General features: G+C 38.3%; 1 protein-coding gene across 1 annotated transcript in view; it reads right to left on the bottom strand.

The window, feature by feature from the left end:
* Positions 1-3,333: 3,333 nt before the first annotated feature.
* Positions 3,334-22,627, bottom strand: part of LOC124401445 — a 42,718-nt gene continuing 23,424 nt past the window's right edge. The window contains exons 3-10 of the mRNA XM_046873781.1: positions 20,938-21,246; positions 5,365-5,673; positions 4,815-4,877; positions 4,268-4,357; positions 4,145-4,203; positions 3,952-4,017; positions 3,728-3,793; positions 3,334-3,563 (exon numbers count right to left, since the gene is read on the bottom strand). Coding sequence (XP_046729737.1) covers positions 3,456-3,563; positions 3,728-3,793; positions 3,952-4,017; positions 4,145-4,203; positions 4,268-4,357; positions 4,815-4,877; positions 5,365-5,673; positions 20,938-21,246 — 1,070 coding nt within the window. The 3' untranslated portion in view covers positions 3,334-3,455. The remainder of the gene's footprint in view (positions 3,564-3,727; positions 3,794-3,951; positions 4,018-4,144; positions 4,204-4,267; positions 4,358-4,814; positions 4,878-5,364; positions 5,674-20,937; positions 21,247-22,627) is intronic.

Raw genomic sequence — 22,627 nt, 5'->3', positions numbered from 1 at the left:
TTCTTAGAAAAGTAATAGCACACCTCCCCCGACCAGACCGCACGATTCGAGGTATCATTTGTGGTACTGTGGAAAAATCTTCCAATAATTTAAATAAATTAAGAAATGTAAAATAAATGGATAAATCAATTTACAAATTCACCAAAAAACTATGTATTTGTTATTATTATTATTATTATTATTATTATTATTATTATTATTATTATTATTATTATTATTATTAATAATTGCATTTATTTTTGCATTTACATTTTTTAAATAATGTATGTTAAATAACAACTGACATTTCTAAGCAAACTATAGTATTTACCGTTGGTTATTTTTGTTAGTTTTTTTTACCGAAACAAAGGCAACCAAATTCAACCTACTGATCACTCCCACCCTCTGCTGGTGAAACACTCTACTATCCCGTAATTAACCATTTATATTTAAACAATTTGTCAAACTATTCGATTTTAAATGCACATTTCTGATCTCTTCCAACAGAGGTCCCTCTCACATGATTGAAATATCTGCACAAAATTAACTCAGACAAATAATAAACCTTTAAACCCTGTTTTTAAACAATTATCTCTAACTGTTGTCAGGTATTTCTCCCCAGTTTCTCATTTCCTCACTTATTTCTCACTTTGTTGACCAATCCTGCTTTAGAGTGAGCTTAGGACAGCCTTCCTTATTGATACATGATATGTACACAGAATACAGAAATTAACGAAGGAAGAAACTACTTAAAAATATATATATAATTAATATATAATTGATAAATACATGTAAGAATAAATAAACAGATAGATAGATACATTGATCTAAATATATGTTTGCATGTATTTACACATACTTATTCATGTAAAAAAGAAAATTATATATAGCAATCTTCTTTATATTTAACAAAAAAAGAAATAATGCAGCAAACCCACTGCCCTCTTCTGCCCCCTGCTGGTAAAAAGACAAATCAAACAAGTCCATTAGATTAATAGTATTTTATCCAGGAACAACAAAAACACACATCTAATAATAATAATAATAATACTCTGTCTCACCGAAAACTGGATTAAACCATGGTGTGGTTCTGCAAGCACACAAAAATAAACATCTCCGCACCTCTTATGTTGCGTGACTGGAAAGAGGTTTCAGACGGTTGTTTTCTGTGAGAATATGTAATGTAATTACGCAATTTCCAGAATAGCAGTTAACTTGAAAGTCTGTAGTTCCGCTTTCGGTATAAATATGTGTCTCTTCTCCAATGCATCAAGTTCCTCAGTATTCACATACTGAACCAACACCTGATATCTCACCCCAAACATACACGTTTATACTGTCATGTGGTGCAAAAGATAAACTTCATTGACTTGACTAAGTTTACAGCATTTTATTGAAAATCTTGTTTACAGGTGTTGAAAATAAAATCGTCAGATAATATTTTTCAACATTAAACACTGACATTTGACTCATTAAAAAAAAAATAAATAAAATAATAATAATAATAATAATAATAATAATAATAATAATAATAATAATAATAATAATAATAATGGTTAATAATTTAGGAAGATCTAAAACTGCTGCTTTCAAGGTTTAAAAATGATGCACAATGTAAAAAGAAAAAGGTTAAAAATAAATATTACGTAAAAGCAAAAAAAGTGCAAAAATCTGATTATACACTGCAACAGTTTATTATTACTTATTATTATTATTATTATTATTATTATTATTATTATTATTATTATTATTATTATTATTATTATTATTATTATTATTATTATTATTATTATTATTATTATTAATAATTGCATTTATTTTGCATTTACATTTTTAAATAATGTATGTTAAATAACAACTGACATTTCTAAGCAAACTATAGTATTTACCGTTGGTTATTTTTGTTAGTTTTTACGAAACAAAGGCAACCAAATTCAACCTACTGATCACTCCCACCCTCTGCTGGTGAAACACTCTACTATCCCGTAATTAACCATTTATATTTAAACAATTTGTCAAACTATTCGATTTTAAATGCACATTTCTGATCTCTTCCAAAAGAGGTCCCTCTCACATGATTGAAATTTTTGCACAAAATTAACTCTGACAAATATTAACCTTTAAACCCTGTTTTTAAACAATTATCTCTAACTGTTGTCTGGTATTTCTCCCCAGTTTCTCATTTCCTCACTTATTTCTCACTTTGTTGACCAATCCTGCTTTAGAGTGAGCTTAGGACAGCCTACATTATTCATACATGATATGTACACAGAATACAGAAATTAATGAAGGAAATACATAAATAAATTTATAATTAATATATAATTGATAAATGTAAGAATAAATAAACAGATAGATAGATAAATTGATCTAAATGTATGTTTGCATGTATTTACACACACTTATTCATGTAAAAAAGAAAATTATATATATAGCAATCTTTTTTATATTTAACAAAATAAATAATGCAGCAAACCCACTGCCCTCTTCTGCCCCCTGCTGGTAAAAAGACAAATCAAACAAGTCCATTAGATTAATAATATTTTATCCAGGAAAACCAAAAACACAAATCTAATAATTATAATACTCTGTCTCACTGAAACCTGGATTAAACCATGGTGTGATACTGCAAGCACACAAAAATAAACATCTCCGCACCTCTTATGTTGCGTGACTGGAAAGAGGTTTCAGACAGTTGTTTTCTGTGAGAATATGTAATGTAATTACGCAATTTCCAGAATAACAGTTAACTTAAAAGTCTGTAGTTCCGCTTTTGGTATAAATATGTGTCTCTTCTCCAATGCATAAAGTTCCTCAGTATTTAAATACTGAACCAACACCTGATATCTCACCCCAAACATACACGTTTATACTGTCATGTGGTGCAAAAGATAAACTTCATTGACTTGACTAAGTTTACAGCATTTTATTGAAAATCTTGTTTACAGGTGTTGAAAATAAAATCGTCAGATAATATTTTTCAACATTAAACACTGACATTTGACTCATTAAAAAAAAAATAAATAAAATAATAATAATAATAATAATAATAATAATAATAATAATAATAATAATAATAATAATAATAATGGTTAATAATTTAGGAAGATCTAAAACTGCTGCTTTCAAGGTTTAAAAAATGATGCACAATGTAAAAGAAAAAAGGTTAAAAAATAAATATTACGTAAAAGCATAAAAAGTGCAAAAAATCTGATTATACACTGCAACAGTTTATTATTACTTATTATTATTATTATTATTATTATTATTATTATTATTATTATTATTACTGCAAGTATATTAGAAGCCTTTTTAAAACAAATAAAAACAGTGATTAAAAAATATCATTTTTAAATGTTAGATTGTATACATGTGTAGAGTAACAAAAATATAATAATAATGTGTGTGTGTGTGTGTGTGTGTGTGTGTGTGTGTGTGTGTGTGTGTGTGTGTGTGTGTGTGTGTGTGTGTGTGTGTTAATTAGTTTTGATGCTGGCATATAATGTAGTATCTCCTGATTCCACTAGAGGGAGTGCTGCTCTTGGAATGTTCTTGTGGACTACAGTCGAGTACGTCACATCATCCTACAGGAATTGAGCATGAATAACGCATTATTACACACTTATGTACTTATTTACACACACACACACACACACACACACACACACACACACACACACACACACACACACAAACACACATATGTTGGATAAGTGGATATGTAGGATCCACTTAGAATAATACACACCTTTTCTTCTGCTTTGGTGTCTTTAGGTGGACAATTTATCGATGCATACAGAACAGCAGAATCATTCTGTAAAATACAAATAAATAACATGAAACATTACAACCAAACTCTAACACACACACACACACACACACACACACACACACACACACACACACACACACAAACACACATCAACAATAAATCAGTAGCACAGATTGTCCCAAGCACTCAGAAATGCTCACCTGATCGTGCACTGCTTCATAAGTTGGTTCTGATGTTACATTTGAGTTCAGAGGTTTGGTAAGATCCTACACACTCACACACACACACACACACACACACACACACACACACACACACACACACACACAGCAAATTTAAGTCTACAAACAAATTCAGCAGCGTGAGTAAAAACTGATAAAAGTATGTATTCACCTGCTTCTTCTGCGTCTTCTGTCCTGTTTGTCCTTCACCCATCTGTTCTCTTCTCTGTCCTATAGAATGAAACCAGACACAGTAAATGTGTGTGTGTGTGTGTGTGTGTGTGTGTGTGTGTACCTCTGTGTTTCCAGTACATGACTCCTCCAACAATCAGCAGCAGCAGAACCACAACAGCACCACAGCTGATGATGATGATGTGTTTTGAATCTGTGAACAGTAACAACAGTAACACAGAGTGAGGTACAGAAGTTTAGAGTATAGAAATCTATTTATTTCTACAACGCTGCTTTGGGACACTGTCCATTGTTAAAATCATTATAGAAATAAAATTGCACTGAATTGAAAATATTTTCCCTCAATGCATTTTTATTCTGCCTCGATTTATTACACTACAATATTAACTTCACTTTATGTTACACACGAGGATGCAATCGTTTTCTTAGCAACTGTTTCATTTCAAAACCCTAAAGTTTGCATATTTATGTATTTTAAATCTCAGGTCATAAGGACTCATCTTTCTGGAAAACGTGAAAACTTTACATTATATTTGAAAGACATACAACAAAATACATATTTATATTGAATGAAGTCAGGAATTTACATAAAGTATAAAGTATGTGAATATTTAAACTGTTAATAAAGATAATAGTGAATAGATTATTACTTTGTTCAGGTGTTTCAGACTGTGGATTTGTGTAGCTTTTGGTCACCAGACCTGGTGTTGCATCTGAGACAAAAAGTAAAAGACAAAAATAAGTGTAGTTTTTGAGTTTAGTGTTTGAGACTTTCTCCAAGGTGAAGCAGTAACCTGCACTAAAAGAAACATGCTTTCTGTTACAGTGGTGTTTAGTACCTGGTTTAGCAGTGGTCTGGATTGTTGTGGATGGTGAAGGAATTTTTTAAACCTCTGCAAGGAGAGAATTCTATTCTATTCATTATTCTATGTAATTCATTAGAAATTAATCCAGGAATCATAATCAGATGTGAATGTGGGTCAGAACACAAACACAAATAATTTATAATCATAATCAGAAATACAGATGAGGGGCAGAATATGAGCAAATGTGATTTTAACACTTTATTCCTTTTCCATAAATATATAAAGATATTCATAAAGCATTTTATTATACAGCAGTAGTCAAAAGATTTAAAATATATTTTGGATAAACACTAGAGTCAATTTCCCATGAATTAAATATAAAAGGTTGTTTTACCTCTTACTGTGAGTTTGATGTCCTTTACGCTGTTGATGATGTCACACCTGTAATATCCTCCATCCTCTACAGTCAGGTGTGATATGAGTAGAGAGAGATTTCCTGGATGATGATCATTAATGATCTGAACTCTGTGTGTGTAGTGATTTGTCTGGTCCTTTGAAAAGATTTCTTTGTGATTCCCTCCTTTATAAATGGTCCATTTGAGAGTTTGTGGTTTGGCTTGTAGTTGAGAGCAGGAGCAGGGCAGAAGAACAGAATGTCCCACATATCCAGTCACATCCACTGTCTCATGATTCAGTGTGCAACCTGGAAAATAAACAAACATCAACATGCTGCATTACTGTTACAACATCAGATGAATCTGTCATGAGATGATCACTGAAGTAACATTGTGAATAAAAATGAGTTATTTACCTTCAACAGTGAGTCTGATGTATCTGTGTTCACTCTCTGTGTTACACCTGTAATCTCCTCCATCCTCTACAGTCAGGTGTGATATGAGCAGAGAGAGATTTCCTGAACTGTGATCATTAACCAGCTGAAATCTGTCTTTGTACTGTTCACTCTCAGGAGATATCTGTACCCAATCATAAGTGTATTTCTCCCATTTGAAGTTCTGAGGTTTGGTGTGGAGGTCAGTGCAGGAGCAGGGCAGCAGCACTGAGTCTCCTGTGTATGCAGTGATCTCTTTTGTCTCTCTATTTCCTTCCAGTCTGCAGCCTGTAGGAACACACCAGTTAATGATCTGTTAATGAGCAGTTCACCATCTGCAGCAACTCTACAGAACTACAGACAACCTGTACCTCCTAAACTCACTAAAGTAGGAATGTAACTGAAGATGAAATTGTGAAGAGATTTTACTAATTTACTCTTGTTCATGAAGTTTCTCTGAAATATTCACAAATGTAAAACAATTAAAGTAAATAATATATTACTATTTTTTCTGGAATAACGATGAATCTGGAAATGAAATATAATCTATTAGATTTAAGTGGTAATGACTTCCATTATTGAATTCTTATTTAGATTTTTGAATAGGAGAACGAGAGAGAGACAGAGAGAGAGAGAGAGAGAGAGAGAGAGACACACACACACACACACACACACACACACACACACACACACACACACACACCACAAGTATTGATGTAATAGTTTCCATTACTTGTTTACTGGTTACTTCCTCTTTCATATGTTTTATCACATGATGCAGCAATTACACACATGAAAACCAAATAATATCTCAGTTCAAAAACACTATTTATTAATTGAGACACATGTTCCTTTTGTTTCTATGCATCAAACTAATTAAAACACAAAAACACACAAGTATTGGACTTCGAACGACTGTAAGAAAGTTCTGTGGACAGATGAGTTAAAATTTTAGATCTTTGGTTCTAACAGAAGAAGAAGAAGAACTGCTGACAATGTTGCCTTCTTCCCTGGACTGCTGAACACATTGCTTTGCCTCCTTCAGTGCTGGAATTGAGGGGGGCTGGGGGCATCTGGACCCCAGATAGCAAGTAAAAAATAGATTTAGGGGTCCCAATATTATTTAAGTAAGAAAGTATATGAATTCCACATAACTGGGGACCTCATAAGATTTGATGCAATTCGAGCACTGGCCTCCAAACTCAGCTGATGATGTCACTCTGCATCCTGGTCTTGTTGAGGACATTAATCTGAGTTATTACATTTTGCACTTTACAATAAACGTCTGTATTTAAGTCCACTTCCTGCGTATTATATAAGAATGATTATGATGTTTGTTATTATTACTTTTATTATTATTATAAAATTATCATTATAATAATTTATTATATATTACTATTATGAAAGGTGGGAAATGATTTTTAGAAAATGTATTTGACTCTGAACAGTGAAACTATTTTTTTAAAAACACACCAACAGCAGAGAGAACAGCAGACTCACCTTCAGTGATATGAAGCTGTATGAGGAGGAGAAGAAAACACACCTGCATTCTTACTGAGGACCAGAACCCACACATTAATCCAAAGACTGTATTAGAGCTGAACACACACTGACCAACTGCTTCACCATGTCTGATCATAATGAACACTCTATAGATCACATTCACACACTCACAGTTCACACAGGAAGGGCAAATTCAGCAACGTGGCCTTAACCACAGAATTGAGGAAGTTTCTTATGTCTTTTGCACATTAGAACTGAGTCTATTCTCTGAATACTTACAATATCAATCATCTAATGGCAATAAACTATTAAACATTATTCATTTTTATACCTTAAACAAAACAGAGCCTTTTATTTACTTGCAAACATGCATATAAGATTGTGCATAACATAGTGATAGTAATCTGCAGTCTACTGCATCACTGATCTGAGTCTGATCTGAACTCTCAGTCTAGTGGCCTTTCATGGTTACTGCACCAATAAATCTAATTATATTAGGTTATGTAATTTTTTTTATGGCTCCGAACAGGAATTTCACTTAAAACAAGTTTCATATTTAACAATAACTGTGATGACATTGTTCCTGTTGTTGTTTGTCTTCAACAGTAAGCTGTGTAATATCCCTTTCCACACAGTATAGTTATTATATCATTATAGACACTTCAGAATCAGAATTGTATCAGTATCATTGCCTAATATCAGGGGTTGCATGTACATGGAATTTGTTATAAAAATATTTATAACTAGAATGTGACATTTCCTGAAGCACCAGGCGTGTGCCGTTTTTAGTGCCGACTGTGAGACGCAATCGTACTTTGGGAGACGAGCGTTTCGATACCTCACATGCTGTTAATGCTGTACCATCACATGACCCGTGGTCCAACTCCCCTGGCCGTGTCGAGTGTTCACATGTGTCACACTACCATGTCACCAGACTTGTGTCATTTCAAGTTTTTGCATATTCCTGCCATGTGACATCATGTGGCGTCGATATGGCACTCCACTGGAGATTCCTAAGACCGTGCCAAACGGTTTGTGGTGTCACACGTCCAGGTCATAGCCAAATTCAACGACGTGTTAAGCTAATAGGTTTACGTGGTGGGCATGGCCTAACATGTCACCATGTAACTTCCCCCACTGTTCTGAGTGTTTTGACATTTCACATGCCCATTTCTGAGCAGCCTCATTTTTTGCCAATTTGGGCTTATTGTGGGGGCGTGGCTTGATATGACATCACTATTACCAACAGTGCAGCTCCCTATGCTGGGCTGAGTCTGTTGATATATCACATGTCCCCCACGGATTCCCCATGTATTTTCTTTGGGGGCCGAAATGTCCTGGAATTCCCATACTTCCGAGTAGGTCTGGGGTTTGAGGGGTATACGGTTGCAACCCACTCACCGAGATATGACACGTGTTTTCTGCCTCATTAATTTTATATGGAAGTGAATTTGCCCTTTTTGGTCATGTGATCAAAAACAGTTGGGGCAAATCCTCAGAAAAGTAATAGCACACCTCCCGCGACCAGACCACACATTTTGAGGGATCATTTGTGGTGTTGTGGCAAAAAATGCAGGATGAGTTACGAGAAAATTTCTTCTTTTCATGCACCACTAATAATAAAATCTTGAGTAAAGACAGAGAGAGAGAGAGAGAGAGAGAGAGAGAGAGAAAGAGAGAGAGAGAGAGAGAGAGAGAGAGAGAGAGAGAGAGAGAGAGAGAGAGAGAGAGAGAGAGAGAGAGAGAGAGAGAGAGAGAGAGCACAGACTCACCTTTTGTTATATGAAGCTGTATGAGGAGGAGAAGAAAACACAGCTGCATTCTTAATGTAAACTCGAACCCACACATTAATCCAAAGAGAGAACTACAGCTAAACACACACTGACTGACTGCTGCATGTGTCTGATCATAATGAACGCTCTAAACATCGCAAGTTTACTCCTTTACTTCCTTCACACCTCCACAGGAAGTGCAAATTTAGCATCACGCTACTGACCATGTGAAAGTGTGTGAAATAAAGTAGGCCAAAAACACAATTCTGCAGAGAAACACACAAATCCCAAACACTGTAATAAAACAGGAAAATGATAAAAGACACTTAAATGAGACAATTAATATAAAATATGGAAATAAATAGAACCATATACTCTATATAGAGTAGATTTATTTTGTTACCATCAAATATATGCCATGGGGCATTTCTGTTCTCTTCCAGCAGAGGTCACTCTCACATGATAGAACCATTACGCCTTTTTAATTTAATCATTATGTCTAACTGGCATTAGGTAGTTTATAGCTTCCTGGTCATGACGTCACCCTGCTGGTATTGGACAGATTACACAAGTGATTCAGAGCGTGTACAATGCGGAAGTGTTCTCAAAGCGTTGTGCCCTCTGCTGGTAAAAACACTGTTCTCACCCATAATTAACCATTTATATTTTAAACATTTTGCCAAACTATTACATTATAAATGCTTATTTCTGTTCTCTTCCAAACGAGGTCTCTTTATAACATGATGGAATTTTTGGCACAGAATAAACTCAGACAAACAATAAACCTTTAAACCGTTTTTTAACAATTGTCTCTAACTGTTTTTAGGTATTTCTCTTCAGTTTCTTTTTTTTTTTCACTTTTTTCTCAATTTGTTTACAAATCATGGTTTAGAATGAGTTTAGGACAGCCTACATTATTAATACCTGATATGTACACAGAATACAGAACACAGAAATAAATGAATGAAGAAATGTGGAAATATTTAAATAATAAAAAAAATCCAAAAACAAACATATGTATAAATAATGAATATAAAAAAATAAATGTAGGAAAAAATAAAGAGATAGATAGATAAATTTATCAGAATGTATTTTTTTGCATTCATTTACACATACATATTCATGTAAAAAATGTAATATCTTCTTCTTCTTCTTCTTCTTTCGGCTGCTCCCATTAGGGGTCGCCACAGCGGATCATCCGTCTCCACACCACCCTGTCCTCTACATCTGCCTCTTTTACACCAACTACCTGCATGTCTTCCTCACCACATCCATGAACCTCCTTTTGGCCTTCCTCTTTTCCTCCTACCTGGTGGCTCCATCCTCAGCATTCTTCTACCAATATAATTTATGTCCCTCCTCTGCACATGACCAAACCATCTCAATCTCGCCTCCCTCACCTTGTCACCAAAACATCCTACATGCGCTGTCCCTCTAATAAACTCATTTCTAATCTTATCCATCCTCGTCACTCCCAACGAAAACCTCAACATCTTTAGCTCTGCTACCTCCAGCTCCACCTCCTGTCTTTTACTCAATGCCACTGTCTCTAAACCATACAACATCGCAGGTCTCACCACAGTCCTATAAACTTTCCCTTTCAATTTTGCAGATACCCTACTATCACAAATCACTCCTGTCACTCTTCTCCACCCACTCCACCCTGCCTGCACTCTTTTCTTCACTTCTAACACACTCTCCATTACTTTGCACTGTTGAACCCAGGTACCTGAATTCCTCCACCTTCTGAAGCTCTTCTCCTGCAACCGCACCACTCCACTGCCCTCCCTCTCATTCACACACATGTACTCTGTCTTACTCCTACTGAGTTTCATTCCCCTTCTCCAGTGCATATCTCCACCTCTCCAGGCTCTTCTCAACCTGCTCCCTACTCTCACAACAAATCACAATATCATCCGCAAACATCATAGTCCAGGGAGACTCCTGTCTGACCTCGTCCGTCAACCTGTCCATCACCACTGCAAACAGGAAAGGGCTCAGGGCCGATCCTTGATGCAGTCCAACCTTCACTCTAAACCAGTCTGTCGTACCTACTGCACACTTCACTGCCGTCACACTGTCCTCATACATGTCCTGCACCACCCTTACATACTTCTCCGACACACCTGACTTCCTCATACAGTACCACAACTCCTCTCTTGGCACCCTGTCGACGCCTTCTCTAAATCCACAAATACACAATGCAATTCCTTCTGTCCTTCTCTATACTTCTCCATCAACATTCTCAAAGCAAATATGGCATCTGTGGTGCTCTTCCTCGGCATGAAACCATACTGTTGCTCACAGATGGTCACCTCTTCTCTCAGCCTGGCTTCCACTACTCTTTCCCATAACTTCATGGTGTGACTGATCAACTTAATACCCCTGTAGTTACTGCAGGTCTGCACATCTCCTTTATGCTTAAAGATCGGTACCAGCACACTCTTTCTCCATTCCTCAGGCATCTTCTCACCTTCCAAAATCCTGTTAAACAATCTGGTCAAAACCCACTGCCATCTCTCCTAAACATCTCACGCTTCCACGGTATGTCATCTGGTCCAACCGACTTTCCACTCTTCATCCTCTTAATCGCTGCTCTCACTTCCTCCTTACTAATCTTATCTACATCCTGCTTCACCATCTCCACATCATCCAACCTTCTCTCTCTCTGATTTTCCTCATTCATCAGCTGCTCAAAATACTCCCTCCACCTTCTCAACACACTCTCCTCACTAGTCAACACATTTCCTCTCCATCCTTTACTGCTCTAACTTGCAGTACATCCTTTCCAGCTCGGTCCCTCTGCCTGGCCAATCGGTACAAATCCTTTTCTCCTTCCTTAGTGTCCAACCTCTCATACAGCTCCTCATATGCCTTTTCCTTGGCTTTCGCCACATCCCTCTTAACCTGCTGCCGCATCTCCTTGTACTCCTGCCTACTTTTCTCATCACTCTGTCTATCCCACTTCTGTTTTGCCAACCTCTTTCTCCTTATGCTCTCCTGCACTTCCTCATTCCACCACCACGTCTCCTTGTCTTCCTTTCTATTTCCAGATGTCACACCAAGTACTTTTCTAGCTGCCTCCCTCATCACTCCTGCAGTAGTTGCCCAATCATCCAACACCTCCTTAACACCACTGAGCCTCTCTCTGACCTCTTCCCTGAACCTCACACTACACTCTTCCTCCTTCAGTTTCCACCATCTTATTCTTCTTTCAGTCCTCACTCTCCTCCTCTTCATCCTCGCCTCCAAAACCATCCTACAGACCACCATCCTATGCTGTCTAGCTACACTGTCCCCTGCCAACACCTTACAGTCGCCAATCTCCTTCAGGTTGCATCTCCTGCATAGCACATAGTCCACCTGTGTGCACCTTCCTCCACTCTTATCGTCACCCTATGATCCTCCTTCTTTTTAAAATAAGTGTTCACCACTGCCATTTCCATCCTTTTAGCAAAATCTACCACCATCTGCCCTTCCACATTCCTCTCCTTAAAACCATACCTACCCATCACCTCCTCATCACCTCTGTTCCCTTCACCCACATGCCCATTAAAGTCCGCCCCAATCACTAACCGTTCTTTCCTAGGTACACCATCTACCACTTCATCTAATTCACTCCAGAATCTTTCCTTCTCCTCCATCTCACAGCCAACTTGTGGAGCATAGGCACTGATGACATTTATCATCATCCCTTCAACTTCCACCTTCACGATCATCACCCTATCAGAAACTCTCTTCACCTCCACTACACTCTTACTGTACTCTTCCTTCAGAATCACCCCTACACCATTTCTCTTCCATCCACACCATGATAAAACAGTTTAAACCCACCTCCAATGTTCCTGGCCTTACTCCCTTTCCACTTGGTCTCCTGAACACACAACATATCTACCTTTCTCCTCTCCATCATATCAGCTACCTCTCTCCCTTTACCCGTCATAGTACCAACATTTAAAGTACCAACCCGAAACTCCACTCTCCTACACTGCTCCTTTCCTGCCGTCTCTGTAGACGTCTTCCTCCTCTCCTTCTCCTCCTTCGGCCAACAGTAGCCCAATTTCCACCGGTACCCTGTCGGCTAACGATACCTGTGGCGGTCGTTGTTAACCCGGGCCTCGACCGATCCGGTATGAAATTCTCATTTGTGATCCGCATATTTGATTTGGCACGTGTTTTACGCTGGATGCCCTTCCTAACGCAACCCTCCCCATTTACCCGGGCTTGGGACCGGCACTAAGAATGCACTGGCTTGTGCCTCCCTAATGGCTGGGTTTAAAAAATGTAATATACATAGCAATATTTTTTTACATTAAACCCCAAAAAGAATTAATAAAAATACAGCAAACCCACTGACCTCTTCTGTCCTCTGCTGGTAAAAAAGACTGTTCACACAATTCCCACACATATAACCAAACATAGACTGCGGAACACATTGCTTTGCCTCCTTCAGGTCTGGAATCGAGGGGGGGCTGGGGGCAACTGGACCCCCAATAAGGCATTAGGGACCCCAGATGACAGGTCAAAAATAGATTTCGGGGGTCTCAAAGATTATTTTAGTAAAAAAATATATGAATTACACAACAACTGGGACCCCCATACGACTTGATGCATTAATCTGAGTTATTGCATATTACATTTTACATTAAACATCTGTACTTAAGTCCACTTCCAGCTTATTATATATCAATGATTATGATGTTGATTGTTATTATTATTATTATTAAATGATCATTATAATAATTTATTATATATTACTATTATAAAAGGTGGGAAATGATTTTTAGAAAATGTATTTGACTCTGAACAGCGAAACTCTTTTTTTAAAAAAACACCAAAAAAGCCCACGGAACAGATAGTGTGAACAAATCACATGAGTAAGCAGTGTAGTGACGTCCTCCCCCATTCTGTTAACGCTGTACACTGTACAAAATGATTGGTACGAATTCTTGTAGTATAAACACATGTACGACACTGTAAGAACCACGACGAGTAACAGAGAATGAGAGCGCATGAGAAGAAACTGTAGTGGAGTGAAACAGTCCCATGATGAACATTTTCTCATGTTTATATTTATATTTGGTTTGATGGCAAACAGAAAAACTCCAAAACTCACCAAATCTCTTCAAATGTTCAGTGTTCACTTTACATTTCTGTATCATGAGGAAGTTTACTGCATGACTTTATGTGTTAAAGGCCTTAAATTATATATTTATATTTGAAAGGAAAGAGAGAGAGAGAGAGAGAGAGAGAGAGAGAGAGAGAGAGAGAGAGAGAGAGAGAAAACAGCAGACTTCAGTGATATGAAGCTGTATGAGGAGGAGAAGAAAACACACCCTCATTCTTACTGAGGACCAGAACCCACACATTAATCCAAAGACTGTATTAGAGCTGAACACACACTGACCGACTGCTGCACTGCGTCTGATCATAATAAACACTCTATAGATCACATTCACACACTCACAGTTCACACAGGAAGTGCAATTGTAGCAACACGGCCTTGACACAAAATTGAGGAAGTTTCTTATGTCTTTTGCACATTAGAACTGAGTTTATTCTCTGAATACTTACATTATCAATCATCTAATGGCAATAAACTATTAAACATTATTCATTTTCATGCCTTAAACAAAACACAAAAAATATAAGATTGTGCATAACATAGTAATAGTAATCTGCAGTCTATTGCATCACTGATCTGATTTCTCAGTCTAGTGGCCTTTCATGGTTACTGCACCAATAAATCTAATTATATTAAATTATCTAATTTTTTTTATAGAGACTTCAAACAGGAATTTTACTTAAAACAAGTTTAATATTTAACAATAACTGTGATGACAATGTTCCTGTTGTTGTTCGTCTTCAACATTATGCTGTGTAATATCCCTTGTCACACAGTATAATTATTATATCATTATAGACACTTCAGAATCAGAAACAGTACCATTGCCTGATATCAGGGGTTGCATGTACATGGAAATTGTCATGGTGTTCTTGAGCTATAAAATATAAAAAACGTGAAAAGAAAAAATTATAACTAGAATGTGACATTTCCTGAGGCACCAGGCGTGTGCCATTTTTAGTGCCAACTGCGAGACTCGATCGTACTCTGGGAGACGAGCATTTCGATACCTCACATGCTGTTAATGCTGTACCATCAAATGACCCATGGTCCGACTACCTTGGCAGTGTTCACGTGTCTCACTCCCATGTCGCCGGACTTGTGTCGTTTTAAGTTTTTGCATATGTCTGCCCACGTGACGTCATGTGGCGTCGATATGGCACTCCACTGGAGATTCCTAAGACCGTGCCAAACGGCTTGTGGTGTCACACGTCCAGGTCAGAGCAAAATTTAGCAATGTGGTAAGCTAATAGTTTTGCATGGTGGGCATGGACTAGGATGTAACCATGTAACTTCCCCACTGTGCTGAGTGTTTTGACATATCACATGCCCATTTTTAAGCAGCTTCATTTTTTGCCAATTTGGTCTAATTGTGGGGGCGTGGCTTGATGTGACATCACTATATTACCCACAGTGCAACTTCCTATTCTGGGCTGAGACCGTTGATTTATCACATGTCCACCACTATTTTGCCACTGCCCCCCTCTTATTAATTTCAATGGGGGATGATTAATTGCCCCTTACCCATTGTTCCCGGGGTTATCGATGAATGCGGGTGTATAGGCGCAATTTGCTGCCCACCCCATACGAGTGGATATACGAGCGTGTGGGGCAAATGCCAAACTGTGGTGGGTCGGATTCCACATTCAATTTCTATTGAGGTCGAAATGTCACGGAATTTCCATATTTCCAAGCGGGTCTGGGGTTCGGGGGTAAAAAAAAAAAGAAATGTCCTTTTCATGCACCACTAACAATAAAATCTTGGGTAAAGGTTAAGATATTAACTGTACAGTTTGTGCAGCGTATCTAAAGTAAGGCAGTGAAAATAATAATGTAAGTGAGGCAATTCATTGATTATTTTCCTGAATAAGTTCAAAGTTCAGATTTGCAGAGAGAGAGAGAGAGAGAGAGAGAGAGAGAGAGAGAGAGAGAGAGAGAGAGAGAGAGAGAGAGAGAGAGAGAGAGAGCACAGACTTACCTTTTGTTATATGAAACTGTATGAGGAGGAGAAGAAAACACAGCTGCATTCTTAATGTAAACTCAAACCCACACATTAATCCAAAGAGAGAAATACAGCTAAACACACACTGACTGACTGCTGCATGTGTCTGATCATAATGAACATCTGACACTGCAAGTTTCCTCCTTTACTTTTCTCACACCTCCACAGGAAGTGCAAAAGAACCATCCACAGGAAGTGCAAATTTAGCATCATGCTACTGACCATGCGAAAGTGTGTGAAAGACAAAGTAGGCAAAAGCACAATTTTATGAACTGGAAGTACGCACTCTACTGAGGAAAGGGCCTATCGAGGTGGTTCCCCCTTGGTCCAAGATTCCGGTACTTTGTGGTTCCGAAGAAGGATGACGGATTCCTGCTGATCTTAGATCCTGGCTCTTTGAAGCGCTCGCTCATGAGGCTCAGGTTCAGGATGCTTACCCTCAAGCAGGTGGTGTCTCAGATCAAGTCCGAGGACTGGTTTTTCATGATCGATCTAAGGGACACCTATTTCCACACACCCGTCCTTCCTGCTCACAGGAGGTTTCTGAGGTTTGCTTTCGGGGGCGAGGCTTATGAATAACGGGTCCTTCCCTTTGGCCTGGCATTCTTTCACCGCACCTTACTAAGTGCATGAATGCGGCTCTACTCCCCCTACAGTTTCAGGGCATCCGCATTCTGAACTTTATCGACGGTTGGTTGGTTCTAGCTCTATCGGAGCTTCAGGCGATCCGGCATCGAAATGTCGTTCACATCCCGGGCTGGTTAAATTGAAGAGTGGACGCCCTTTTAAAGCAAGGGCCGAGGGCGGGGAATGGAGGTTCCACACCGAGGTGGTGGACCAGGTATGGCAGATATTTTTCAGAGCCCAGGTAGATCTGTTTGCATCCCGGGGGACCTCGCACTGTCCCCTTTGGTTTTCTTTTACCCAGCCCCACTGGGGCTGGACGCCATGGTGCGGACATGGCGGAGGCTTCGTCTGTATGCCTTACCTCCCGTTGCGCTGCTCCCGAGAGTTCTGGAGAGGGTCCTCCAGGACGGAGTGCGTCTCCTCCTGGTGGCGCCCTGTTGGCCATGCAGACCATGGTTTGCAGACCTGCTGTCCCTCCTCGAGGGCCCTCTTTGAGAAATTCCTCCCAGGTGGGATCTCCTCTCACAGGGCCATACTCCCTGGATCGCTCTCTTTTTCAGAAGCTAATGCCGCTACCATTGCTCTGCTGTTTTGTAGCTTCCTGGTTTGCACAACGTCGCCCACTGATGACCTTACGACTTGCCTATTGACCAGATTTTTTCACATGATTCAGAGCGTGAACAAATTCAGAGTGTTGATCACAGGTAAAAATCTGAGAGGGTGACAGACTTCCTAAATCAGGTTTCATATTCTTCAAGTGCTGACTCTGTACTACACACTGAATATCTGATCAAAATTATTTCAGGACCAAACCTTTATTAAAAACAAAAAATAAAATTTTTATTAAAGCTTTTAAATCCACCTGTCTAAGATGAGAGAAACTCTCCAACTGTTCTGAAGAAGTTTTTAAAACCTTTATTACTCGTCATTTGCTCTCTGCTTGTTGAATTGATGTTTAACTATAAAAGGATATTAATTTTTCATGTTCCCTCCAGCTGCAATCTTTTTGCTAGTTATGAATCGAGAAATCAAACAAGTCCATTAGATTAATAGTATTTTATCCAGGAACACCAAAAACAGACATCTAATAATAATACTTTGTGGTCATGGGGTTGGTGTAACAACATTTATAGCCCCCTTCTTAATGTTAGCCAGAGATTAGGATTCAGGTTTATATCATTTTAAGTGCTCGTTCTTAAGTTGTACTTTCAGACATAGAATACCCCTACTATCTCTCGCTCTGGCCACTGTGTACAGACCCCCAGGCCCCTACGCTGATTTTCATTAAGCGTTTGCTCATTTTCTTTCAGACCTCTTGATCATCTTATTAAACTCTTTTGGGGTTAAACCAAACATCACTAGACCGACTCATTGTTTTAATCACACACTTGAATTAATAATATCCGATGGAGCAGATGTCACTGATATAAAGATTTTATCTCAGAGTAATGACATCACATTTTGTCCTTTTATCTACATAAAGAAAAAAGAGAAGGATATCTACAATATGCTAAAAACAACAGATCAGCAAAGCTTCCATCTTGTGGACCAAGTTGCTCTCTGGTCTGGTAATCAGCTGATGCTGTTCATGTCTTCTGTTGATCTTCTCTACTGTAGACTCACTGTTCCATCTCCATCACCTCTACTGTAATGAACTGTATTAGGACCTGAAGGGTAAAACAAGAAAAGCTCAGTTCATGAAGATACAATGATGTTTAAGTGGAGGAACCATTTCCAGCGACTAGTAAAATTACAAGACCATGAAACTTGTACCTTTCTTTTTGGTGGAGCAGTAAACCACAGCCACAATGATGTGCAGAAAGATCACAGTCACCACAGCAAAGGGGAAGTAGGGAAGAGACTCTGGAGAGACGTCATCAATATCAGTCATAACATTACTTTATTTAAACATTTACACTGTTCAATTTTATATACATCTGGGAACTCAGGAGACGAGTTGCTGGATATTTGTTGGAGGAATGTTGTCCTATTAATGCCTGAAATAGGATTCCAGCTTCTCAACAGTCCTGGTGTCAGGGATCCCCTGCCACGCCCTCCTCGGTAGCAGTCACCACTGCCTTGTTTTGCCGCACCGGCTTTGATTCCTGACAGCTGTGGCTCGTTAAGGAGATGACTATATAAACTCACTTTCTGGAGTCATAGGCTGTCGGTTTTTGAATGTCATGCTGGTGATCGCCTGGATCCCGTACAACCAGCCTTTCCAGCTGGTTTGTTCTCCTAACTCCGTTTCCGTGTTGGATTACTCTTTGCCATCAGAGTTTACTTTCGTTTTCCGGACATCCCTTTTCGTGTAGGATTACTCGTCCCGAGCGGATAACTATCGATTGGTGGCTCTCCATGACTTGTGTGCGTTTTGTGTTAAATAAACTATGATTGTGTAACTTCCACTTCCTCATCGTGATCGCCACCCTGACACCTGGGTCTTCTTTGTCATTTTATTTGTTTTTGCATAATTTCAGCACTCAGACTCTTTTACTTTGAATCCATGCTGATGTGATAGTAAAAAGTGTAGTTTGTGAGTTTAAAGTATTAGATTTGCTCTATGGTGATGCATTAACCTGCACAGTTTAACTGAAACTAAGGTTTATACACCTGAAAAATACGAATGGAATTAAATGCTCTCTAGTTCAAATATGTGTTTCATTGTCATACAATGGGTACACTTTTTGAATACTTTCACAATTCTATAAAAAATCTGGATCATTTTTTAAGATAATTGAAAGACCTTTCATTTTCTGGATATAATAGTCAAACAAAAAACACCAAAAATGAATATTTATCAATCATTACCTTTTTCAGATTGTGGATTAGTGTAGACTTTGGTCACCAGGCCTGGTTTTGCCGCTGGTACAAAAAGTAAAGGAGAAAAATAAGTGTAGTTTTTGAGTTTAGTGGTTGAGATTTGCTCCAAGGTGAAGCAGTAACTAAAACTAAAAAAAAAACTTTCTGTTACAGTGGTGTTTAGTACCTGGTTTAGCAGTGGTCTGGATTGTTGTGGATGGTGAAGGTCTTTTTGGAGCCTCTGCAAGAAGACAAATATTGAACCCATTAGAAATTAATCCAGGAATCATAATCAGATGTGAATGTGGGTCAGAACACAAACACAAATAATATATAATAATAATCAGAAATACAGATGAGGGGCAGAACATGAGCAGATGTGATTTTAACACTTTATTCCTTTTCCATAAATATATAAACATATTCATAAAACATTTTATTATACAGCAGTAGTCAAAATATTTTAAATATATTTTGGATAGACACTAGAGTCAATTTCCTGTAAATTAAATATAAAAGGTTGTTTTACCTCTTACTGTGAGTTTAATGTCATCAACACTGTTGATGATGTCACACCTGTAAAATCCTCCATCCTCTACAGTCAGGTGTGATATTAGTAGAGAGAGATTTCCTGGATGATGATCATTAAAGAGCTGAACTCTGTGTGTGTAGTGATTTGTCTGGTCCTTTGGGAAGATTTCTTTGTAATTAGATTTTTTATAAATGGACCATGTGAGAGTTTGTGGTTTGGCTTGTAGTTGAGAGCAGGAGCAGGGCAGAAGAACAGAATGTCCCAAATATCCAGTCACATCCACTGTATTATGATTCAGTCTGCAACCTGGAGAATAAACAAACATCAACATATTGCATTTGTCAGGAAGACTCCTGCTTCTCCTCACTCCATGGAGCTCCTCACCTTCCTTCTAATCATCCACACCTGACACTCGTTCCCGGCACATATATAAACCCCTCACTCGCTCTTATTCACCGTCCAATAATAAAACGTATGCATCGCCTTCGGTTGGACTCACCCTTTAATCCTTTGTTACGCTTTTCCCATAAGCATACCTCGGATTACCCTTAACCCTTCTCCTTTCATTCCTAGACCTTGTGGACCACACCCCTCCTGAGCGCACCACAGATATTACTCTCTCAGACTCTTCTGCCAGTTGGTATATGTTTATCGCTCTGCCTCCTCTCCATTCTCCATTCTTAAGGCGAATATCAGCATTACTGTTACAACAGCAGATAAAACTGTCATGAGATTATCACTGAAGTTACATTGTGAATTAAAATTTGTTATTTACCTTTAACAGTGAGTCTGATGACTCTGTGTTCACTCTCTGTGTTACACCTGTAATATCCTCCATCCTCTACAGTCAGGTGTGATATGAGCAGAGAGAGATTTCCTGAACTGTGATCATTAACCAGCTGAAATCTGTCTTTGTACTGTTCACTCTCAGGAGATATCTGTACCCATGTATTAATGTATTTTTCCCATGTGAAGTTCTGAGGTTTGGTGTAGAGGTCAGTGCAGGAGCAGGGCAGCAGTACTGAGTCTCCTGTGTATGCAGTGATCTGTTTTGTCGTCTTTCTATTTCCTTCCAGTCTGCAGCCTGTAGGAACACACCAGTTAATGATCTGTTAATGAGCAGTTCACCATCTGCAGCAACTCTACAGAACTACAGACAACCTGTACCTTCTAAACTCACTAAAGTAGGAATGTAACTGAAGATGAAATTGTGAACAGAAAAATGCTGTAAATAAATACATAGTTATAATTCGTATCTGAGGTCGAGAATTTACTCATTTACTCTTGTTTATAAAGTTTGTCTGGAAGATACACAAAGAAAATACAATTAAAATAAACAATATGTATCAGTATATTTTCTGGAATTAATGAAAATCTGGAAATATAATCCACTAGATTTAAGTGGCAGATTCGCCTTCAATGATGTGGAGAAGAAGCAGATGATAAAAAAACACATCAGCATTTTAATAACTCAGAGTTTGTCATTATTAATTCAGTAAAGTTCATAAAAATATTTTCTCACATTTGCTCTTTATGCACACACACACACACACACAGACACACACACACACACACACACACACACACACACCACAAGCAGTGATGTAATAGTTTCCATTTCTTGTTTACTGGTTGTATACAATCTATACACTATACAATGAGACAATCACCCACACACAAGAGTGTAAGTGACTGTATGGTCTGTAACTCAGGTCTGTAAGTTTCTTGACCTTAAAGTTTCATGACCTTGTCGTCGCTTCACCACTGTTCCTTACTTGGACCACTTTTGATAGATACTGAACACTGCAGACTGGAAAACACCCCACAATTGCTGCAGGTTTGGAGACGCTCTGACCCAGTCGTCTAGACATCACAATTTGGCCCTCGTCAAACTCGCTCAAATCTTTACACCTGGCCATTTTTCCTGCTTCTAACACGTCAACTTTGAGGACAAAATGTTCACTTGCTGCCTAATAAATATGTCCACCCACTAACAGGTGCCATGTTGAAGAGATCATCAGTGTAATTTACTTCACCACATAAGTTTAAATAAACTCTTGCATATATTTTAAATGAGAGAAAGAGAGAGAGGGAGAGAGAGAGAGAGAGAGAGAGAGAGAGAGAGAGAGAGACAGACTCACCATCAGTGATATGAAGCTGTATGAGGAGGAGAAGAAAACACACTTGCATTCTTACTGAGAACCAGAACCCACACATTAATCTAAAGATTGTATTAGAGCTGAACACACACTGACTGAGTGCTGCACTGCGTCTGATCATAATTGACACACCTTATAGATCACGTTCACACTCACAGTTCACACAGGAAGTTCACATTCAGCAGCATGAACTGACCACAGAACTGAAGTTTCTTATCTCTTTTGCACAGCAGGACTGAGCCTATGCTATAAAATCATCTTAAGACAGTAAAATTTAAAAAATGATTAATTTTCATGCCTTAAACA

This window comes from Silurus meridionalis, chromosome 18 (assembly GCF_014805685.1).
Source record: "Silurus meridionalis isolate SWU-2019-XX chromosome 18, ASM1480568v1, whole genome shotgun sequence".
Taxonomy (NCBI): domain Eukaryota; kingdom Metazoa; phylum Chordata; class Actinopteri; order Siluriformes; family Siluridae; genus Silurus; species Silurus meridionalis.
This window is presented reverse-complemented; position numbering and strand designations above follow the sequence as displayed.